At 40.2% G+C, this 16,374-nt stretch overlaps 1 protein-coding gene and 1 long non-coding RNA gene across 2 annotated transcripts in view; one reads left to right on the top strand and one right to left on the bottom strand.

The window, feature by feature from the left end:
* Positions 1 to 5,960, bottom strand: part of WDFY2 (WD repeat and FYVE domain containing 2) — a 171,957-nt gene extending 165,997 nt beyond the window's left edge. Inside the window, exon 1 of the mRNA XM_019752158.2 lies at positions 5,578 to 5,960. Coding sequence (XP_019607717.1) covers positions 5,578 to 5,714 — 137 coding nt within the window. The 5' untranslated portion in view covers positions 5,715 to 5,960. The remainder of the gene's footprint in view (positions 1 to 5,577) is intronic.
* Positions 5,961 to 5,984: 24 nt separating this feature from the next.
* The window catches only part of LOC141571061 (uncharacterized), a 102,349-nt gene continuing 91,959 nt past the window's right edge, over positions 5,985 to 16,374 (top strand). The window contains exons 1-2 of the long non-coding RNA XR_012495565.1: positions 5,985 to 6,775; positions 8,055 to 8,252. This is a non-coding gene — a long non-coding RNA (uncharacterized LOC141571061). The remainder of the gene's footprint in view (positions 6,776 to 8,054; positions 8,253 to 16,374) is intronic.

Consider the following 16,374-nt stretch of genomic DNA (forward strand, 5'->3'; position numbering starts at 1 on the left):
ATTCAAAGTGAAAACAGAGCCAGGGAAAGATGTTATGCAAGCAGAAAGCAGCATTTCTGCTTTTAAAGTTTTGATTTTGTGTTCTTGGAAAAGATCAGCTCTCTGAAGTCTCTTTCAGCTACTAAAATCTTATGATTTTTACCTTTATTTTTTTCCCAAAGTAACCCTTGAGGTATAAGATAACTGGTCAGGATTTCACAATCTGTGAAACATTCATTCCAACAGTGTCAGAATTGCCACTCTTATATTTTCCATTGTCTTGTCATATCCAGATGAATGTATTCTGATTCAGACCTTTTGAGGTCCTGGCCAGAATCTGGTTAAATTGCGTAACTTAAGCAGGAAATTCAGAACCATCTGTTTTGAGGTCCCTGGAAGCTACACCTCCTCTAGTGAGCCTCCTTAAACGAGCTTACCCATAGCAATCTTTTCTTAAAAAGTCAGTCTATATTCTGACCTTTAGAGATACAGAGGCAGCCTGTTTCCAGACAGATTTGTTGGCATGAAGACTGCTTCATGTTCTGAATCCAGCATAAAGGTCTAATTTTCATCATACGGGGCATTTCCCATTTGGGGACCTTGAAACCAGCAATTATGACCACCAAGTGATGAGTCTCTAGGGCATAGTTGAAAGTTTATTCATTTTATGACATTTAAATAGACTTGACATACTCAAAAATTAGTTTAGATGGGTTTTAATTTTGTCAGCTTTAGAGACCTCACACCATCATTCTAAGAAGTCCTCAACTTTCAGAACTATGCTTACACTGTGGGAAAAACTTTAATTTGAATTACATTTTTTTGATGCAAGTGTTATAAAATGCATGATACGTAAAACTCCACCAGAAGCTCAACTGAACTGAGCCAAGGTCTAAGAATGAGTGAAACTAATGGTTTCAACAAGAGAACTGAGATATTGCAATTGCATAATGAAAAAAATCAATGGTAAATGACCCAATAATATAGAAATTTATAAAATGAAATGAAATTTTAAGGTATCTTTTCAAGAAACAGTCAAGTAGTTATATAGCCACTTATAATCATAGTTCAGAGATGGAAAAAAGGGCCTTAGAGATTAAAAAATCCAACCCCTCTCTGGTCCCAGCCGCTTCCCACCCCATCCCCTTTTGCAATGTTACTTACCCTGGGCCAAAAGCAAAACGCTAAAGTCCCCTCATGTTCAATTCAAATATCTTTGCTCTTGGAAACTCACAACCTACTCAGGATCATTCCATTCCAAACAGATGTCTGATCAACCAGTGTTTAATTTCATTCAATGGACATATATTGCCTTTCTCCTTTGTGCTAAGCACTGGGGATCGGGTCACTTTATACGAGATAAAAATCTGATTCCTTTTTACCCATTCCAGGGGTTCTGTCTGCAGTCAGGGTTTACAGAGAACACAGCGACATTGCATGCACTGGTCCTGGAGAGAGTCAGAAGACAAACAGCAGTTGCCCAGAGTCGCCTCCCCCACACCCCACCATCACATCCTCAGGGCTTTTAATCCAGGCAAGAACTCCAAATTCTTGCACCCAGAGATTTGTGAGTTTTCACAGTTATAGTTATTCCCTTGGAGTCACTAATTTTTCAGATTCTTCAAAGTGTGACACTCAGAGCTGGGTTCGGAATTCAAACAGACTGGCTGCTGAGTTTATACCCTTAACCAGTCCATTCTAGTGCCTCTCAATGAATGAGAGTTTTCTCCTCCTTCTCTACCTAGAATATCCTTTCCTCACCTCTAGCTTTTTCACATGAACTCCAATTCATCCTGCAAGATCCATCTGGAGCAGAGTTCCTTTTCTCTAACCACCACAAGCAGAGGAGATTCCTAGACAACCTCAGAGGACACTGTTTGCACCTATCTTCATTCAGCCCATCTCCTTATACTGAGATTAAAAAAGAAAAAGAAAAAAAAAAAAAAACATACGCTTTTACCCATTCCATGGGGATAGACTACTAGTAATGGAACAATTTCCTATAATTCTTTAAATACTACCAAGAGTTACTGAAATTCTCTGTATGAATGCTAAGATTACTGACTTGTGTTAAGATACGCCTATAAAGAATTTACAAAGATAAAGGTCTGGATGGAGCTAGGTCCTACCTGGAGAAAAGACTTCAACACTTGGAGAAGAAGCTGCCACTGGACGAGGAAACCCCCGCTAAGCTGCAAAATAGAGCCAAGATGTCTGGGAGGAAGCTCCTCAGCAAGGAGTATTAAAATGGCATTCGCTCAGAAAACAAGTCCAGAAAGAAGCCGGGGAAAAAGGAACTCAAGGTACCAAAGCTGGGCTTAAGATAGAATCCAGCTACCAGCAAAGTAAAGATACTCACATAAGGCTACTGAGTTCTAGGAACAAGCTCTGTTATGGCAGCAACAGGAATGTCTAATTATAAGTCAGATGGTTATTTCTTATATTCCCTTATATTTCCTCTCTTGATATCCAGTAAAGTTCCAGCCTGTCTTAACTATGCTAAGATGAACTGAAGGTGAGAGTTTTTATCTTCTCTTGGGCCTGACTATTAGAATGCTAGCAGTCCGCCACAGAACCATAAGGGTGAAAATGGTCGTCCAAGTCTCCTCTCAGAAAGGTAAGACTCCTCCTGAGGAAGGTAAAACGTAGGGGACAGCAAAGACTGTGGAATCCAGCCACTCTTCCCCATCTGAAAATTCTCTTTTCAATTATAAATATTAGTGGCTCTGGTTTTATTATCTTCTAAAATTTCCTAAAAGGACCTTGTCGTTTTCACCAGTGTATTTGTACTGTGCACATGTACTTGAAACACAGGAGAAACTCAAATGTTTGTCGAAGAAATGAATGAAATTACGCATGGACTTCCAAAATCTTAAGGCACCTTAAAGCCTGCCCATCCCTAAGTGTACATTTATTTGTCCACACAGGTTGTCATAAAATTCATTCAACAAATATCAGTTAAAGGTCTACAATAGGTAAGATGCTGTGCTTTCAGAAACAAAAACAGATCAGTTACTGATACAATGAATGTTTACTGAGAGCCTACTGTGTGCCAAGCACTATGTTAGGCCCCAAAGATACTATAACACAATAAATAAGATGTACATAGCACCTTAGGTAACTCATTGAGAAGATAAATGGACAAGTATCTATAATACTGTTTAAAATAGAAAATGTTCAATGTTTTCAAAGGTACAGATAAAGGTTATTGGAAGTCAGAGGTCAAAAAGAGAAACCAGGGTTTCAAAAGAATTTATAGGCAACTGCCATTCAGGGATGGGACATTATCAGTGGCTTAACCTTACAGTTCAGGAATAAAGACTACTAGTTTCTAGCTGAAGCAGTTAATGGAAATGGCTTTGTAGGTTTAGATGAAAATCAATATTCTATCTTCATATCTTTATTGACAGTGACATTGGATTTTGAAAAGCAAGAATAGAGATCAATTCTGTTTTAATGAAAACCATAATCGAAAACGAGTTCTAAATAACAAAGTTATTTCCATGTAGTCCAAGTCTCCTCCTACAGAAACACAGACTTGTGAATTTGAGTAATAATAAAATATAGGTAAAGAAGAATCCTGAACTTATGGGTAGGCCTTATTTATTTAACTCTGTAATAAAATAAATTCTATTATTTACATTGTAAACTAGAAAAGTGGAAATTAAGGTAATATGTAGCTAAATGTCACATTTCTTTTGTCCTATAATCAAATGAAACTTATTTTCAGTTTCTTTCATATAAGCTACTATTAGCTTCTCCAAATACTTTGAAATGCACCCTACTAAAGCTGTTTCCTTTAAGATAAACAGACTGCTTTGGAAATCAGAAGACTGAGGAGCTAGGCCTGTCTCTACCACCAGCAACATGAATTTGGGCAGGTAAATCCTGTGGCCTAAATTTTCTCATTTACAAAATGAAGCTGTTAGAGCAAATAACCTCTAAGAGCCCTCTGAACTCTTTAAAACAAAACAAAAACATCAAAACCATCAACCAAAGCAAAAAGAAGTTTCACAACTAGTATTAAAGGAATAGGTTTAACTACCTTTCTTCTTTTACTTGCTTTAATGAATTTACTTACGAATTTCCTACAGCAGTTAGGTTGAGCGGTTTCATCTCTAGTAGTTACAGACTGGGAAAAGTGATGTCTATCAATATATTCCTTTAAATACAATTGTTACAAAAGACTTGTACGTCCAGAAGCAATGTCTTTAATAGAAGTTTGCCTCTATCAAAACTCACAAGACTTCTTTGTGAATTTCAAAAGGTTTCTACATTCATATATTACATTTCAGGCATGAATTTCTTCTGTTTATTGCACACTGTTTGCCATTGGTGTTATGTTTACAACGTTTTCCATTGGATCTGCATAAGAAATGAATCCATTTGGCCATCTGTATGGACTATGATGTAGACATGCGCACGTCTTCAATATATTCATCCTAGTTATAGGGAAATACCTATGACATGAATAAATCTATCAGGCAAGTTTTTTGAAGCCACATTGTATGCAAAGCACTGAATTGACTATAAAGACAGTAATGACACTGTGTTACTTTACCTCTGCCTGCAATGTTAGGAGTCACAGAGAAAAAATATTCTCTCAGAATAATTTGAATTTACATTACGAAAATCTAACTACTGTTTTAGGGTTAAAGCTCCTTGTCATATACCTCTACAGTGTTAAATTTTTTGGAATGCTAGTAGATAGTATCAAAGCAACAATTCCAGAAAAATACCATAACTACTATATTTAAGCAGCAGTCCTATGAAAATTAGCATCGTCAGCCTAATTTCTGCAAACTAAAGGGCATTAAATTAAAGCAAAAAACGCTTTTGTCTTTAAAACAAGGGAGAGTATTAAAGGCAGAACAACTGGCTCCACTTCTGCAAATTAAGCAAAAAGAAAGGAAGCAAGCAAAGAAGGAACTCAAGAGCTGTTTGCAGCAGTGGTCCCTTGCAAGTTCTAGGCGCTTCCCTCTGAACTCGAAGAGATTAAAAAAAAAAAAAAAAAAAAAAAAGAGGAAGACACCTCTCCTTTGGGCAGAAACCCAAAGTTACTCTTTTCACAACTTGGCAATATTCACTGAATTCAGTGTAAGATGTCCAGGAAATCTGGATTCGGTGGGAATGTCTGGCAGAAGAGGCATTTGCTTTCTCCGTTTGGAGTCCTAAGAACTGTACCAGAGAACTCAAAAAGCCTCTGTTATTTTCGCAGAGGCGGCTCGGAGCATCCTCCCCAGGTACACACCTGCAGGGCCGGGCGGCTCCTCCCTCTCCCCCTCCCGTCCTCAGGGCTGGACCCAGAACCAGGGTGGCCGGCGTAGCGTTAGTCCATGGGCCTCCCTGGCGCCGGCAGCGTCAGCCCGCTCCGGGTGAGCCCAGAGCGTACGCCTCTGTCGGATCTCCGCTTCCCCGACCCAAGCAGCCGCCGCGGCGCACAATCGGACACCCGCACCACCAGGATGCTTATTATAATAAAAACTTAAAGGAGCTTGTCTACACTTGCGCCGACGTGGAAGCACAGCCCCTGATGCGGGTTCCAGGATCGCCAGCCCGTCCCGCCCCTCCTCGCGACAGAGGGGCAGCGGTCTGTACCTGTCCTCCGAGACGCTGATGACGCCCTCCTCCTTGGGAACGATCACGGCCATATTCACCACCTCCTGGGACCCCTCGACCCGCTGCAGCAAGATTGGCTTTCGGGTCAGCGGTTTGGGCTGGATCTCCGCCGCCATCGGAGGAGGGGGCGCGCCCGGGGCGCCGCTGCCAACCGCGCACTGGGGCCGGGCTGAGGAGACCGCTCGAGGACAGGCAAGAGCTGAAACAAGGACTCTGGTTGGCCCGAGCGGGAAGCCGGGGACCCGCGATCATAGCCTGGCCGCCGCCCCCGGGAACGACTCAGCGCTCCCGGCTTCGTGCACCGAAACCGCCACCACCGGCGCTACAACCCCGCACCACCACCAGCGGAGGGGGCGGAGCGCCAGGGGGCGGAGCCGGTAAGGGGCGGGGCCTGCCGCAGGAGGTGGCCGCTGGTCGGCGCGAGGGCGGCGGCACTTCCGGAAGGGCGGTGGAGGGGAGGGGAAACCTAAAAACGGAGGCGGGGCGCTGACGGCCCAATGCGCTTGCGTCTGCCTACTTGTACATTTCCGTCCAGCCCCTCCGCAATTCCCAAACCCTTGCAGCACCTCCCCTAGGACGCATGCGCCTTATATGCTCTGCGGTGTTCTATCCTCGCTACCTCCCGCACCCAGTGTTTAGTCTCCACCCTCTTTAATCTCCCGTGAACGCGCGTGTCCACACCACTGGGAAGGTGCTCGCCAGAGGTCCCGCCCCTCCAAAATCCTTGAAAAGAGGGCGGAGAGTTGAGGCAGCGAAAAGCGCGCCTGGGCGAGGCCGGAAAGAGAAGTGAGCGGAAAGGAGGAAAGCTGAACTAGTTGTCTAGTTGGACGTGACTGAGCATGCGCACAGGTTACCTGTCCTGAACGGCCTTAACAATGAAGTGCGGTGGGAGACCGTTTACCTCTCCCGGCATGCACCAGGCCCAGGCCACCGAGTGACACCCTATGAGCTCCTGGGAGTTGTAGTTTCTCGGAGCTTTTTCTCCCTTGTCCTGGAATGACCTATCCCCCACTTATTTGCGCTCCAGGCGTTGGAAGCTCTGCAGCTTCCTGGACCATTGGCTGACTTTCGGCCAGGACTGACCTCTAAGGCAGAGAACTGAGGGGCGGCCACTACTGAGCAGACAGTCCCTACGCCATTGGTTCCGACCGCTGCCCACACTAGTGGACCTACAAGGGTAGGAAAAGAAGGGACTATCTCATACAAGTATCTTTGAGGGAGTTTAAAAATCATCTGTAGTGTCAACCTCCCCGTTTTCTTAGTGGCTAATTTACTAGTCCAAGGTTACTTTAGCTCCAAGTTAGGTCTATAGGGGCTATAGTACCCTCATACTTGAACCCAGGCCTCACTACTCCTGGTCCTAACTTCTTTCCATTCCCCAGCAATCCAAACTTTCTTGCTTGCTCCAGAGACACTGGAGAGTTATTGTAAATATTGAATGAATGTCAGGTGCCTGGTGCAGGCATGGCATGTGGTGTCCTTCAAGAGATGATAACCCCATCCAAGAGTTAACAAGCCAGCTGAGAAGTGGTCATGGTCTATGTGGTGTGATTGGGATGACAAGGGCCATAGAGCGCAGAAAAAAAAATATGCCAGATCTGGGCAAAGAATGGGACAGGCCTTGTGGGAATGCATTTCTAAGGCAGATTTTTGGCAGCCAAGACAGTATGCTACAAAGAACCTGTCTCAAAACAGTGCAACTCTTTACCAACTCCCATCTTTGCAGAAATTCTGTAAGTTCCTAGGAATTGTCCTTGATTCGTCTCTTTTCCTCACAACCCATATCCTATTAACAAGTCCTATCAGCTCCACCTCCAAAGTATATCTTGAATGTTCTCACTTCTATCATTTCTAACCCAGTCCAACTCATCATAATCTCTGGCCTCTACTACCACAGTAGCTAACTCCTTCCCCTTCTCCTTCTCATTGAACCCTTTCCCCCAAAATTTATATAATTCATTTTTATCACAATTGCCAGAGGATTTTCTTTTAAAATATAAACCAGATCAGTTACTCCTCTGCTTAAAACTTATCTGTGGCTTACCATTGTACTTGGGATAAAATGCCTCTCCAACCTTACCTCTCCCGCTCAGTACTCCTTTTCAGTACTCTCCAAGCCCAGGTTTGGAAATTATCCAGAAACACCAACCTTCTTTCTGCTGATGGCCTTTGCACTGGCTGTGTTCACTTCCTGGCTACTTTCTTCTCACCACTCAGGCTTTAGTTCCAATGTTAGCTCCTTAAAGAGTCTCACCCTCCCACCTCTAAAGTACCCCTACTTCTTAATAACACTCATTGTAATATCACCCTCTTTTGTTTTCTTCACAGTACTTAATGCTGCCCAAAATAATCTCATTTGTTTCTGATCTATTCCTTGATCTTCCTCTTCTAGAAGAGAGATCCCAGCAAAGAAAGGACATTGTCTGCCTGTTCATTATTGTATTTCTATTCCCTAGAATAGTACCAGGCACGTGAGAAGGCATACTGTATTTGATGAATGAATGAATAGAAAGAAAAAGAGGCAGATCCGGATATGTTTAACTCTATTCCATTATAACATAATGGAAAGACTGGAATTTGTACCTTGCCATAAATCCTAGGATGGAGAGTGATCTTCGGGAGAATATATGCAACAGGCAGATGATGATACCAAGGTGAGTAATTAGCATCCAAGAGCATGCAATTGCAGAAAGCATACAACTACCATTTTGAGAACTTCTGCCTGCTCTAGAAAATTAAGACTGTGCAGCCCCACTCTCCCACGCACAAGAAAGGCCATTTTGGTGGAGATCAAAGAAAGGAGTAGCTTGTTAGAAACTTGTGAAACTCTTTTGTTCATACATTAAAGAATTTTGAAGAATTTCAGTATGAGGTTAAATATTTCAGAATCTCAGTTCTGGTATCTTATAAATATTAACATTTATTATAAGTATTTTTATGCTCGAGGACTGTTTATTGATTCCCTTGTAATACTGCCTGAAATAAGTATACATATAAATTTAAATTTTAAAATGTAGTTAATATAAGGCCATAAAGCTCTCATTTTAAAAAGTTTCATCTACATTAACTGATCATTGTGATTGTTAGTATACAACAGGTCAAAAAGCATAAATATATTAGAATTTATATAAAAATTATTAAACATAAAAAGTAAAATTTTAACTAGAAATATTTAATGAAAATTATGCAAATGAATAAGACTAGATTTTTAAATTTCCCTCTATCCAAGGATAAATAATCACATATTGCTAAAATTAAGCAGGATTCAGTATTAATTCTATCTCTATATTTTATTTTGTAAATGTAAGAGCTAAGAAACCTCATTTACATAAATAGATGGAGTTTTATTATATCAATATCACCTAATACTTTTAACTCTTTCTGAGTTCCATGTCAAAAATCACATAATCAAGAGAAAAGTTTTGCAAATCATACATCTAATAAGGGACTTGTAGCTAGAATATTTAAAGAATCCTTACAACTCAATAATACAAAGACAAATAGCCCAGTTTTTAAAATTGGCCAACAATCTGAATAGACATTTCTCTAAAGATATACAAATGGCCAACAAGCACATGAAAAGATGCTCAACATCATTAGCTATCAAGGAAATGCAAATCAAAACCACAGTGACATACCACTTCACAACTACTAGGATGGCCATGATAAAAATAAAAAAATAAAATAAAAAGGCAGATAATGAAAAATGTTTGCAAAGATGTGGAGAACTTGGAGCCCCCTCGTACACTGCTGGTGGGAATACAAAATGGTGCGGCCTCCTAGAAAACAGTCTGGCATTGCCTCAAAAGGTTAAACATAAAGTTACCATTGGCCCAGTAATTCCACTTCTAAATATATATATATATATATATATATATATATATATATATATATATATATATATATACACCCAAGAGAAAGGAAAACTTAGGTCTATACAAAAACTTGTACATGAGTGTTCATAGCAGCATTATTTATAATAGCAAAAAATATGGAAATGATCCAAATACCCATCAACCTATAAATGAGTAAAATGTGGTACAGTAGTCCCCCTTTATCCATGGTTTTGCTTTTTGAGATTTCAGTTACCTTCGGTCAACTGCAGTACGAAACTATTAAATGGAAAATTCCAGAGATGAACAATTCATAAGTTTTAAATCGTGCACCATTCTGAGCAGGGTGATGAAATCTCATGCTGCTATCTTGCTCTGTCTTGCCCAGGACATGAATCGTCCCTTTGTCCAGCATATCCATGCTGTGTACTCTCCCCACCCTTTAGTCATTTAGTAACTGTCTCAGTGATCACATCAACTGGCCTGCTATGGCAGTGCATGTGCTCAAGCAACCCTTATTTTACTTAATAACTAACCCAAAGTGCAAGAGTAGTAATGCTGTGATTCCAAATAGAAGCTGTGAAGTGCTTCCTTTAAGTAAAAAGGTGAATACAGTACAATAAAACTGTTTGAGAGAGAGAGAGACGACATACACATAACTTTTGTTAAGTATACAAGGTGTGATCAAACAATATGGTGAATATTTAAATTTAAAAAATTATTACAGTAAAAGACACATTGCCATTAATCCCCCTCCAAGTTCTCCCCCTTGCTTCACACTTATCCCATCGTTCTTGCCACTTTCTGAAGCAGTTCTGGAAAGCAGCCTCTTTCGTGAGTGTCTTTAGTTGGGCTGTCGTGGCTGCCTTGATATCCTGAATCATTTTGACTTTGCGGAAGAGTCAGAAGTTGCACGGTGCCAGATCTGGTGAATAAAGTGGATAAGGACATACTGTTATGTTTTTATTTATAGAAATTGCCATAACAGAAGCGATGTGTTACATGGAGTGTTACCATGATGGAGGATGAAACTGTTTGCCCATTTCATGTTAATGGATTATTCATGATCTATGATTTACCACACACTTTAAAACATACCTTCTCTCAACCATAGCTCACACCTGACTGACTGCACTGAAACTTGTCACACACGGTTACTAAGGTTCACCATGCCCCTTCCCATACAGAAGATCCCTACCTTTCTGATGGATGGCACTCAGCAGCAGCATTCACTGTATTTTGTGATCACAACAGGAAGGATTTGTGTCACACATCGCTTCTAGTACAATTTCTGTCAAGTAAAAATATTGCGGCGTGTCCTCATCCACCATATTCACTGGATCTGGCACCGTGCAACTTCTGGCTCATCCCCAAAGTCAAAATGATTCAGGACATCGAGGCAGCCACAGCAGCGCAACTAAAGACACTCACGAAAGAGGACTTCCAGAACTGCTTCAGGAAGTAGCAAGAACGATGGGATAAATGTGTTCAAAGCAAGGGAGAGTATTTTGAAGGGGATTAATGGCAATGTGTCTTTTACTGTAATAAATTTTTTTAATTTAAACATTCATCATAATTTTTACCACCCCTCATATTGTTATAATTGTTCTATTTTATTTTTAGTTGTTATTAATCTCTTACTCTGCCTAATTTACAAATTAAACTTTATCATAAATTTGTATGATTAGGAAAAAACATAGTACATAGGATTCAGTACTATCCATGGTTTCAGGCATCCACTGGGGGTCTTGGAATGTATATCTGCAAATAAAGAGGGACTACTGTATATCCATACAATAGGATATTCAGCAATTAAAATAAATGAAAAGGTGATACAGACTACAACATGGATGAACCTTAAAAATATTATGCTAAGTGAAAGAAGTCACTCATAAAGGAATGTGATTCCATAAAGGATTATAAGATTCCTTTCACATGAACCATCCGGAATAGCCAAATCTATAGGAACAAAAAGCAGATTTGTGATTGTAGTAGAATGTAAGGTAGGAGGTGTAAGGGAGGCCTAGGGTGACAGCTAAGGAATGTGCAGGGTTTCTTTTTGAGATGATGAAAATGTTCTAAAATTGATTATCATGGTGGTTGCACCACTCTATGAATATACTAAAAGCCATTGAATTGCACACTTTAAAATGGTGAATTTTATGCTATGTGAATTTTAGTTGTCTATTACCCAAAATTATTTTTGATGACTCCCTGACAAATTCTATTATTGCTACATCTATTTTATTGAAAGCAAAGTATTGGAAACCGTCTAACTTCTGAAAGGGTTTTCTACACATTCATTAATTTATTTTCTAAATTTCTGAGAAGTATACAAAAACACATTATACAACAATTACTTTTGTCTGTTGTTGTTACAAAAGTAAGTTAAAGTAAGTAAGTTACAAAAGTAAGTTAAAGTAAGTAAGTTACAAAAGTAAGTTAAAGTAAGTAAGTTGTTCTTACAGTTAAAGGTTTAACCACATATGCTACAAAAGAACAGGGAAAATATAGAATGTTTTAAATTCAGTACAATTTTTAAAATAAAATATCTTTTATCTCATTACATGCGTAAATATATTTTTCTCCAAATCTTAGAGCTACAAATTGTTTTATGGAAGACGTCCACCATATAGCCTAATTATCAAAGTTCTATTGTCAAACCAATTAGGCAAAACAGACTTACTTTCTATCAGGAAAATTCTGACTTTATTTTTCCATTAAAATGAATAAATATTAATATGCATTTTGAGGAATATTATAAAAATGTGATGGAATGCATCTTGTAAGATGAATTATTAAGTGTAGTCAAGAGTTAATTTATGTAGCGCTAATAGAGTTAATCAGTTTTCAATAACTTATGGAAACAAATAGCATACATATATACTTTTTTTATTACTGAATGTAATGTAATATGTGGCCTGAGTTATAAATTTTGGTGAGGCAAGAAAAGTGATAAAATGAATGATACAATATTCTTTCAATAATTATGTATATGTGTATATGTTGAACTTTGGTGTTGAACTTTTGAGAATAATTAAATTAAATAAAATATAAAAAAATCATAAATGGTTACATGAGTTTGGTTAGAAATCACAATAGAAATTTTTTTATCTATTTAATGAAATGAAAAGATGTATACTCCTTAAAAGAAAACAGTCTGGGACTAGTATATAATTTAATTTTTTGTTAATAGGAAATAAAAAATATTACGCATTTTATAAAATAAGATGATGAATGATCATAAATGAAATATTTGTCTGATTTGACAAATCGGTTTTAACTACCTTATTGAATAACAGTAACTGAATAAAAAACAATAACTTTCAGTGGCTTTTTGCCAATGTATTTTGAACACTTGGTAGTACTGGAAAATATTGCAACTGCATGGAAAGGAATCAGCACAACTAATTTTGTCTACATCGGCTCCTCTAAAGTCTTTTCTTTCTAGTTAATGACTCATGCTGGGGATGAGTATTGAGAATAGCTAAAAAGAAATTTTTACATTTATAATATGTGAGAAAAGGTGTTTGGGACATTCAGTATTTCTTATTGCAGTTCTCTTAGCTTTGTTCTCACAGTACGCCTCTTCAAGAATGATGCTTTCTTTGATAATAGAGGAGCTGGAAGAGGTAAAGTCATTAAACAACAACAACAACAACAAAAATGCCATTCCTCCTGCCACACTACTCCACCTTAGAATTCAGAACCTTTCAAGAGGAGCCAAAATATCCTTGTTTCTTCTCTCTTGCCAGAAATACTATGACAAGGAACAGCAGAAAGATCTGTGGGTTAAGTCACTTTGTAAATCATTAAAGTTACCCTAAATCGGTATTTTGTACTATCTTTCTGTTTTTGTTTCTTTTACCCAGGGCAAATCACCTCAGTAAGATTTGGGGTGGGTAAAACATATGAAATAAGAAAAACATCTGATGTAAACATAGGCACATCCTCAAGCAAATTGATTTTAGGACCTATAACCTCTGAGGATCTGGAAATGGATATCCTTAAAATGGTGCATGTCCATGTCCCACTTGAAACGTTTCAACAGAGAAGAGCTCCTGGGCCATAGTTTAGACACCACTGCTCTAGGAAACAGAAAGGGGGTACTGCTGTAGCAGGGCATGGAGGATTTAGGTAGAGAGAGGATTAAAGGAAAGGAATTACGGTTAATTGGACCAAGGCAACTTCTTTTGAATTGACTCCTTACTCTTGGAAGGCTAATTGTAAGAAACAGGGTGAGACGAGCGAAAAGGCTCAGAGACGAGTCTAAAGTCCTTTCTAGCAATAAACAGCATGCATTTTTCTGGCTTGTCCTTAGCAACTTGGTAGTAGAAGGCTGAGCAGGTGTGAAATAGTAATATATATAGTGTACACACACACACACACACACACACAGTTCTCTGTCACATTCCTAACACAGAGCTCCTAAAACCCTTGTAAATTTCTAAGTGATAAGAGCATCTTTTGTTCTAATGAGGTGACTCTGGGTGGCCTCCTGGCTGGGCGCTGGTCACCATAAACATCAAGCCATGATTAGGAGCTTTGAATTTCCATCACCACTCCCACTTCTCTAGAGAGGGGAGAGGGACTGGAAATGGAGTTAATAATTGATCGTGCCCATGCGAGGAAGCCTCCATAAAACCCCAAAAGTATGGGGTTCAGTGAGCGTCCATGTGGGTGAGCATCTTCAGGTCCTGGGAGGGTGATACACCCCAGCTGCACAGGGACAGAAGCTCCTGCCTTCAGGACCCTCCCAGACCGCACCCTGTGTATCTCTTCATCTGGCTGTTCATCTGTATCCTTTATCATACCCTTCAATAAACTCATAAACATAAGTGTTGTCCTGAGTTCTACATGAGCTGCTCTAGCAAATTATTCAAATTCAAGGAGGTGGTTGTGGGAACCTCCGATCTGTAGCCAAATTGGACAGAAGTTTGTGTAACCTGGAGACCTACTACTTGCAACTAAGATCTGCAGTGGAAGTCTGGTGTGGGACTAAGCCCTTAACCTTTGCAATTTGATGCTATCGCCAGGTAGACAGAATGCAGTTACATTGTAGGATACCCAGCTGATGTCAGAGAATTGTGTGGTGGGTGAAACCCCCTACACCTCTGGTGTCAGAAGTGTTGCATGTGTGATTGTCGCATGAGAGTAAAGGAGCCACAGAGGAGGAGAACTGGGATTATTCCTGCGACAGCAGGGACCTGGGGATGCTGGCTTCACCAGATGAAACGCCAGGCCCCAGGTCCGAAGGACTGGTGTTCCAAGCAGGAGGCCTAGACAAGGTCTTACATGTCAGAACTAGGGAACAAGGTAAGAATAGAACCAACTGCTTAACAGTGGCCTTTAGCAAATCACTTAATCTATTAGAGCCCCCCTTTCTTCATCTGTAACATGTGGATAATTATAGCACCAATCTTACAGACGTCTTTGTTGTGAAATATGGGTAAGATTATTCATTTGAAGGAATAGACTAGCGCCTGGCAAGTAGCTCCTTTAAAGACAGAGGGGAAAGACTAGAAGGAGTTGGAAGGAAAACATAGGGAAGACAGATAAAGAAAAGAAATAGGGTGGAGATCACAACTTAGTCTCAAAACAAGGGAGAAATCTAATTATCAGACTGGGTCACAAGTCAAGGCCAGACCATCTTGCAACAGAAGTCCCAACTTTTTGAGTGACTAAAATCTGAGGACAGAGAATTAAAGGTAACATCCTCTCTTTTTTGAAGTCAGTTGTTTACAATTCATTGTTTTGAACTCTGAGCTTTTTTGCTGACTCAAACATGCATTGGTGGTTCCCAGGCATGCTCACAAAATCCTTACAAACAAAACTAATGGTCCCTTGGCATAGAACAACCATGATAAATAATGTGTCTCCAGAAGAATATCTTTGAAGTTATATCTAGGAGCATCAGATAAACATTCCTCCATTTGTCTTCCTCCTCCTTTCCCAGTTCCCTTCCCAGCAGTAAGCACAAGTACCCCATGAGCCTGGCTGCACATCAGAAAGCCTTGGGAACTTTTCAAAAATGCAGATTCCTGGACCCTGTCACTGAATAACTGATTTTGGTTTTCTGGGAGCCTTGCCTGAGAATCTGAATTTTTATAAAGCATTTCAGGTGATTATAATGCAGGTGGCCCTCAACGTTTAGTCAAGTCTGAGAACCGCAGACCTGCAAATTCAATGGAAGGGTGCAGACAAAGTAATCAGCAGCATAGAGGGCTAGGCCTCCAACCGTGGGCACATTGCCCATTTCCTTTTCTTTCCCAGTATGAGGGACTAGCCAGACTCCTTGCTTTTCCACTGGTCGCATCTAAGTGTTTCTGATCAGATCAATGTTGTTTATTTTTTTTTTTTTTTATGTGTTCCACTGAGTAACAGAACACAGCCAGTGGCTTTTCCCTCCTCACCTGTGCTGGAAGCAAACACAAGGCTTTTCTCTTAACCTTCCTCTCTAGTCCTTTCCACTTCTCTCTAGCCCAGGCAAGCTTGGGCTAACAATAGATTTTTATGCATAGAAAGGGCTGAAGTGGGACGGCCTGGTGGGTCAGGTGGTTGGAGGGCCATGCTCCTAACGCCGAGGTCGCTGAAGTGGCCGGCAGCCAGCGAGAGCTGCCGTGAGCTGCTGTGAGCGGCCGACCAATGACCAGCGACCGACTTCCTCAGCCGAGGGGAGCACAAGGTTCATAATACCAGCATGGCCCAGGGAGCTGTGTCCTACACAACTAGACTGAGAAACAGCGGCTTGAACCGGAGTGTGTTTGGGGGAAGTGGAAGAATGGGGGAAAAGGGCTGAAGTAAGGTTCATCTCTCTATGTAGATCTAAAGTTCTATATCTACATATCTATATGTTTGTTTAAATACTGTTTTTTTTAAGAGCAGTTTTAGGTTCATAGCAAAATTGAGTGGAAAGTGCAGACGTTCTCATATACCCCCTGCA

This window comes from Rhinolophus sinicus, linkage group LG04 (genome assembly GCF_036562045.2).
Source record: "Rhinolophus sinicus isolate RSC01 linkage group LG04, ASM3656204v1, whole genome shotgun sequence".
Classification (NCBI taxonomy): domain Eukaryota; kingdom Metazoa; phylum Chordata; class Mammalia; order Chiroptera; family Rhinolophidae; genus Rhinolophus; species Rhinolophus sinicus.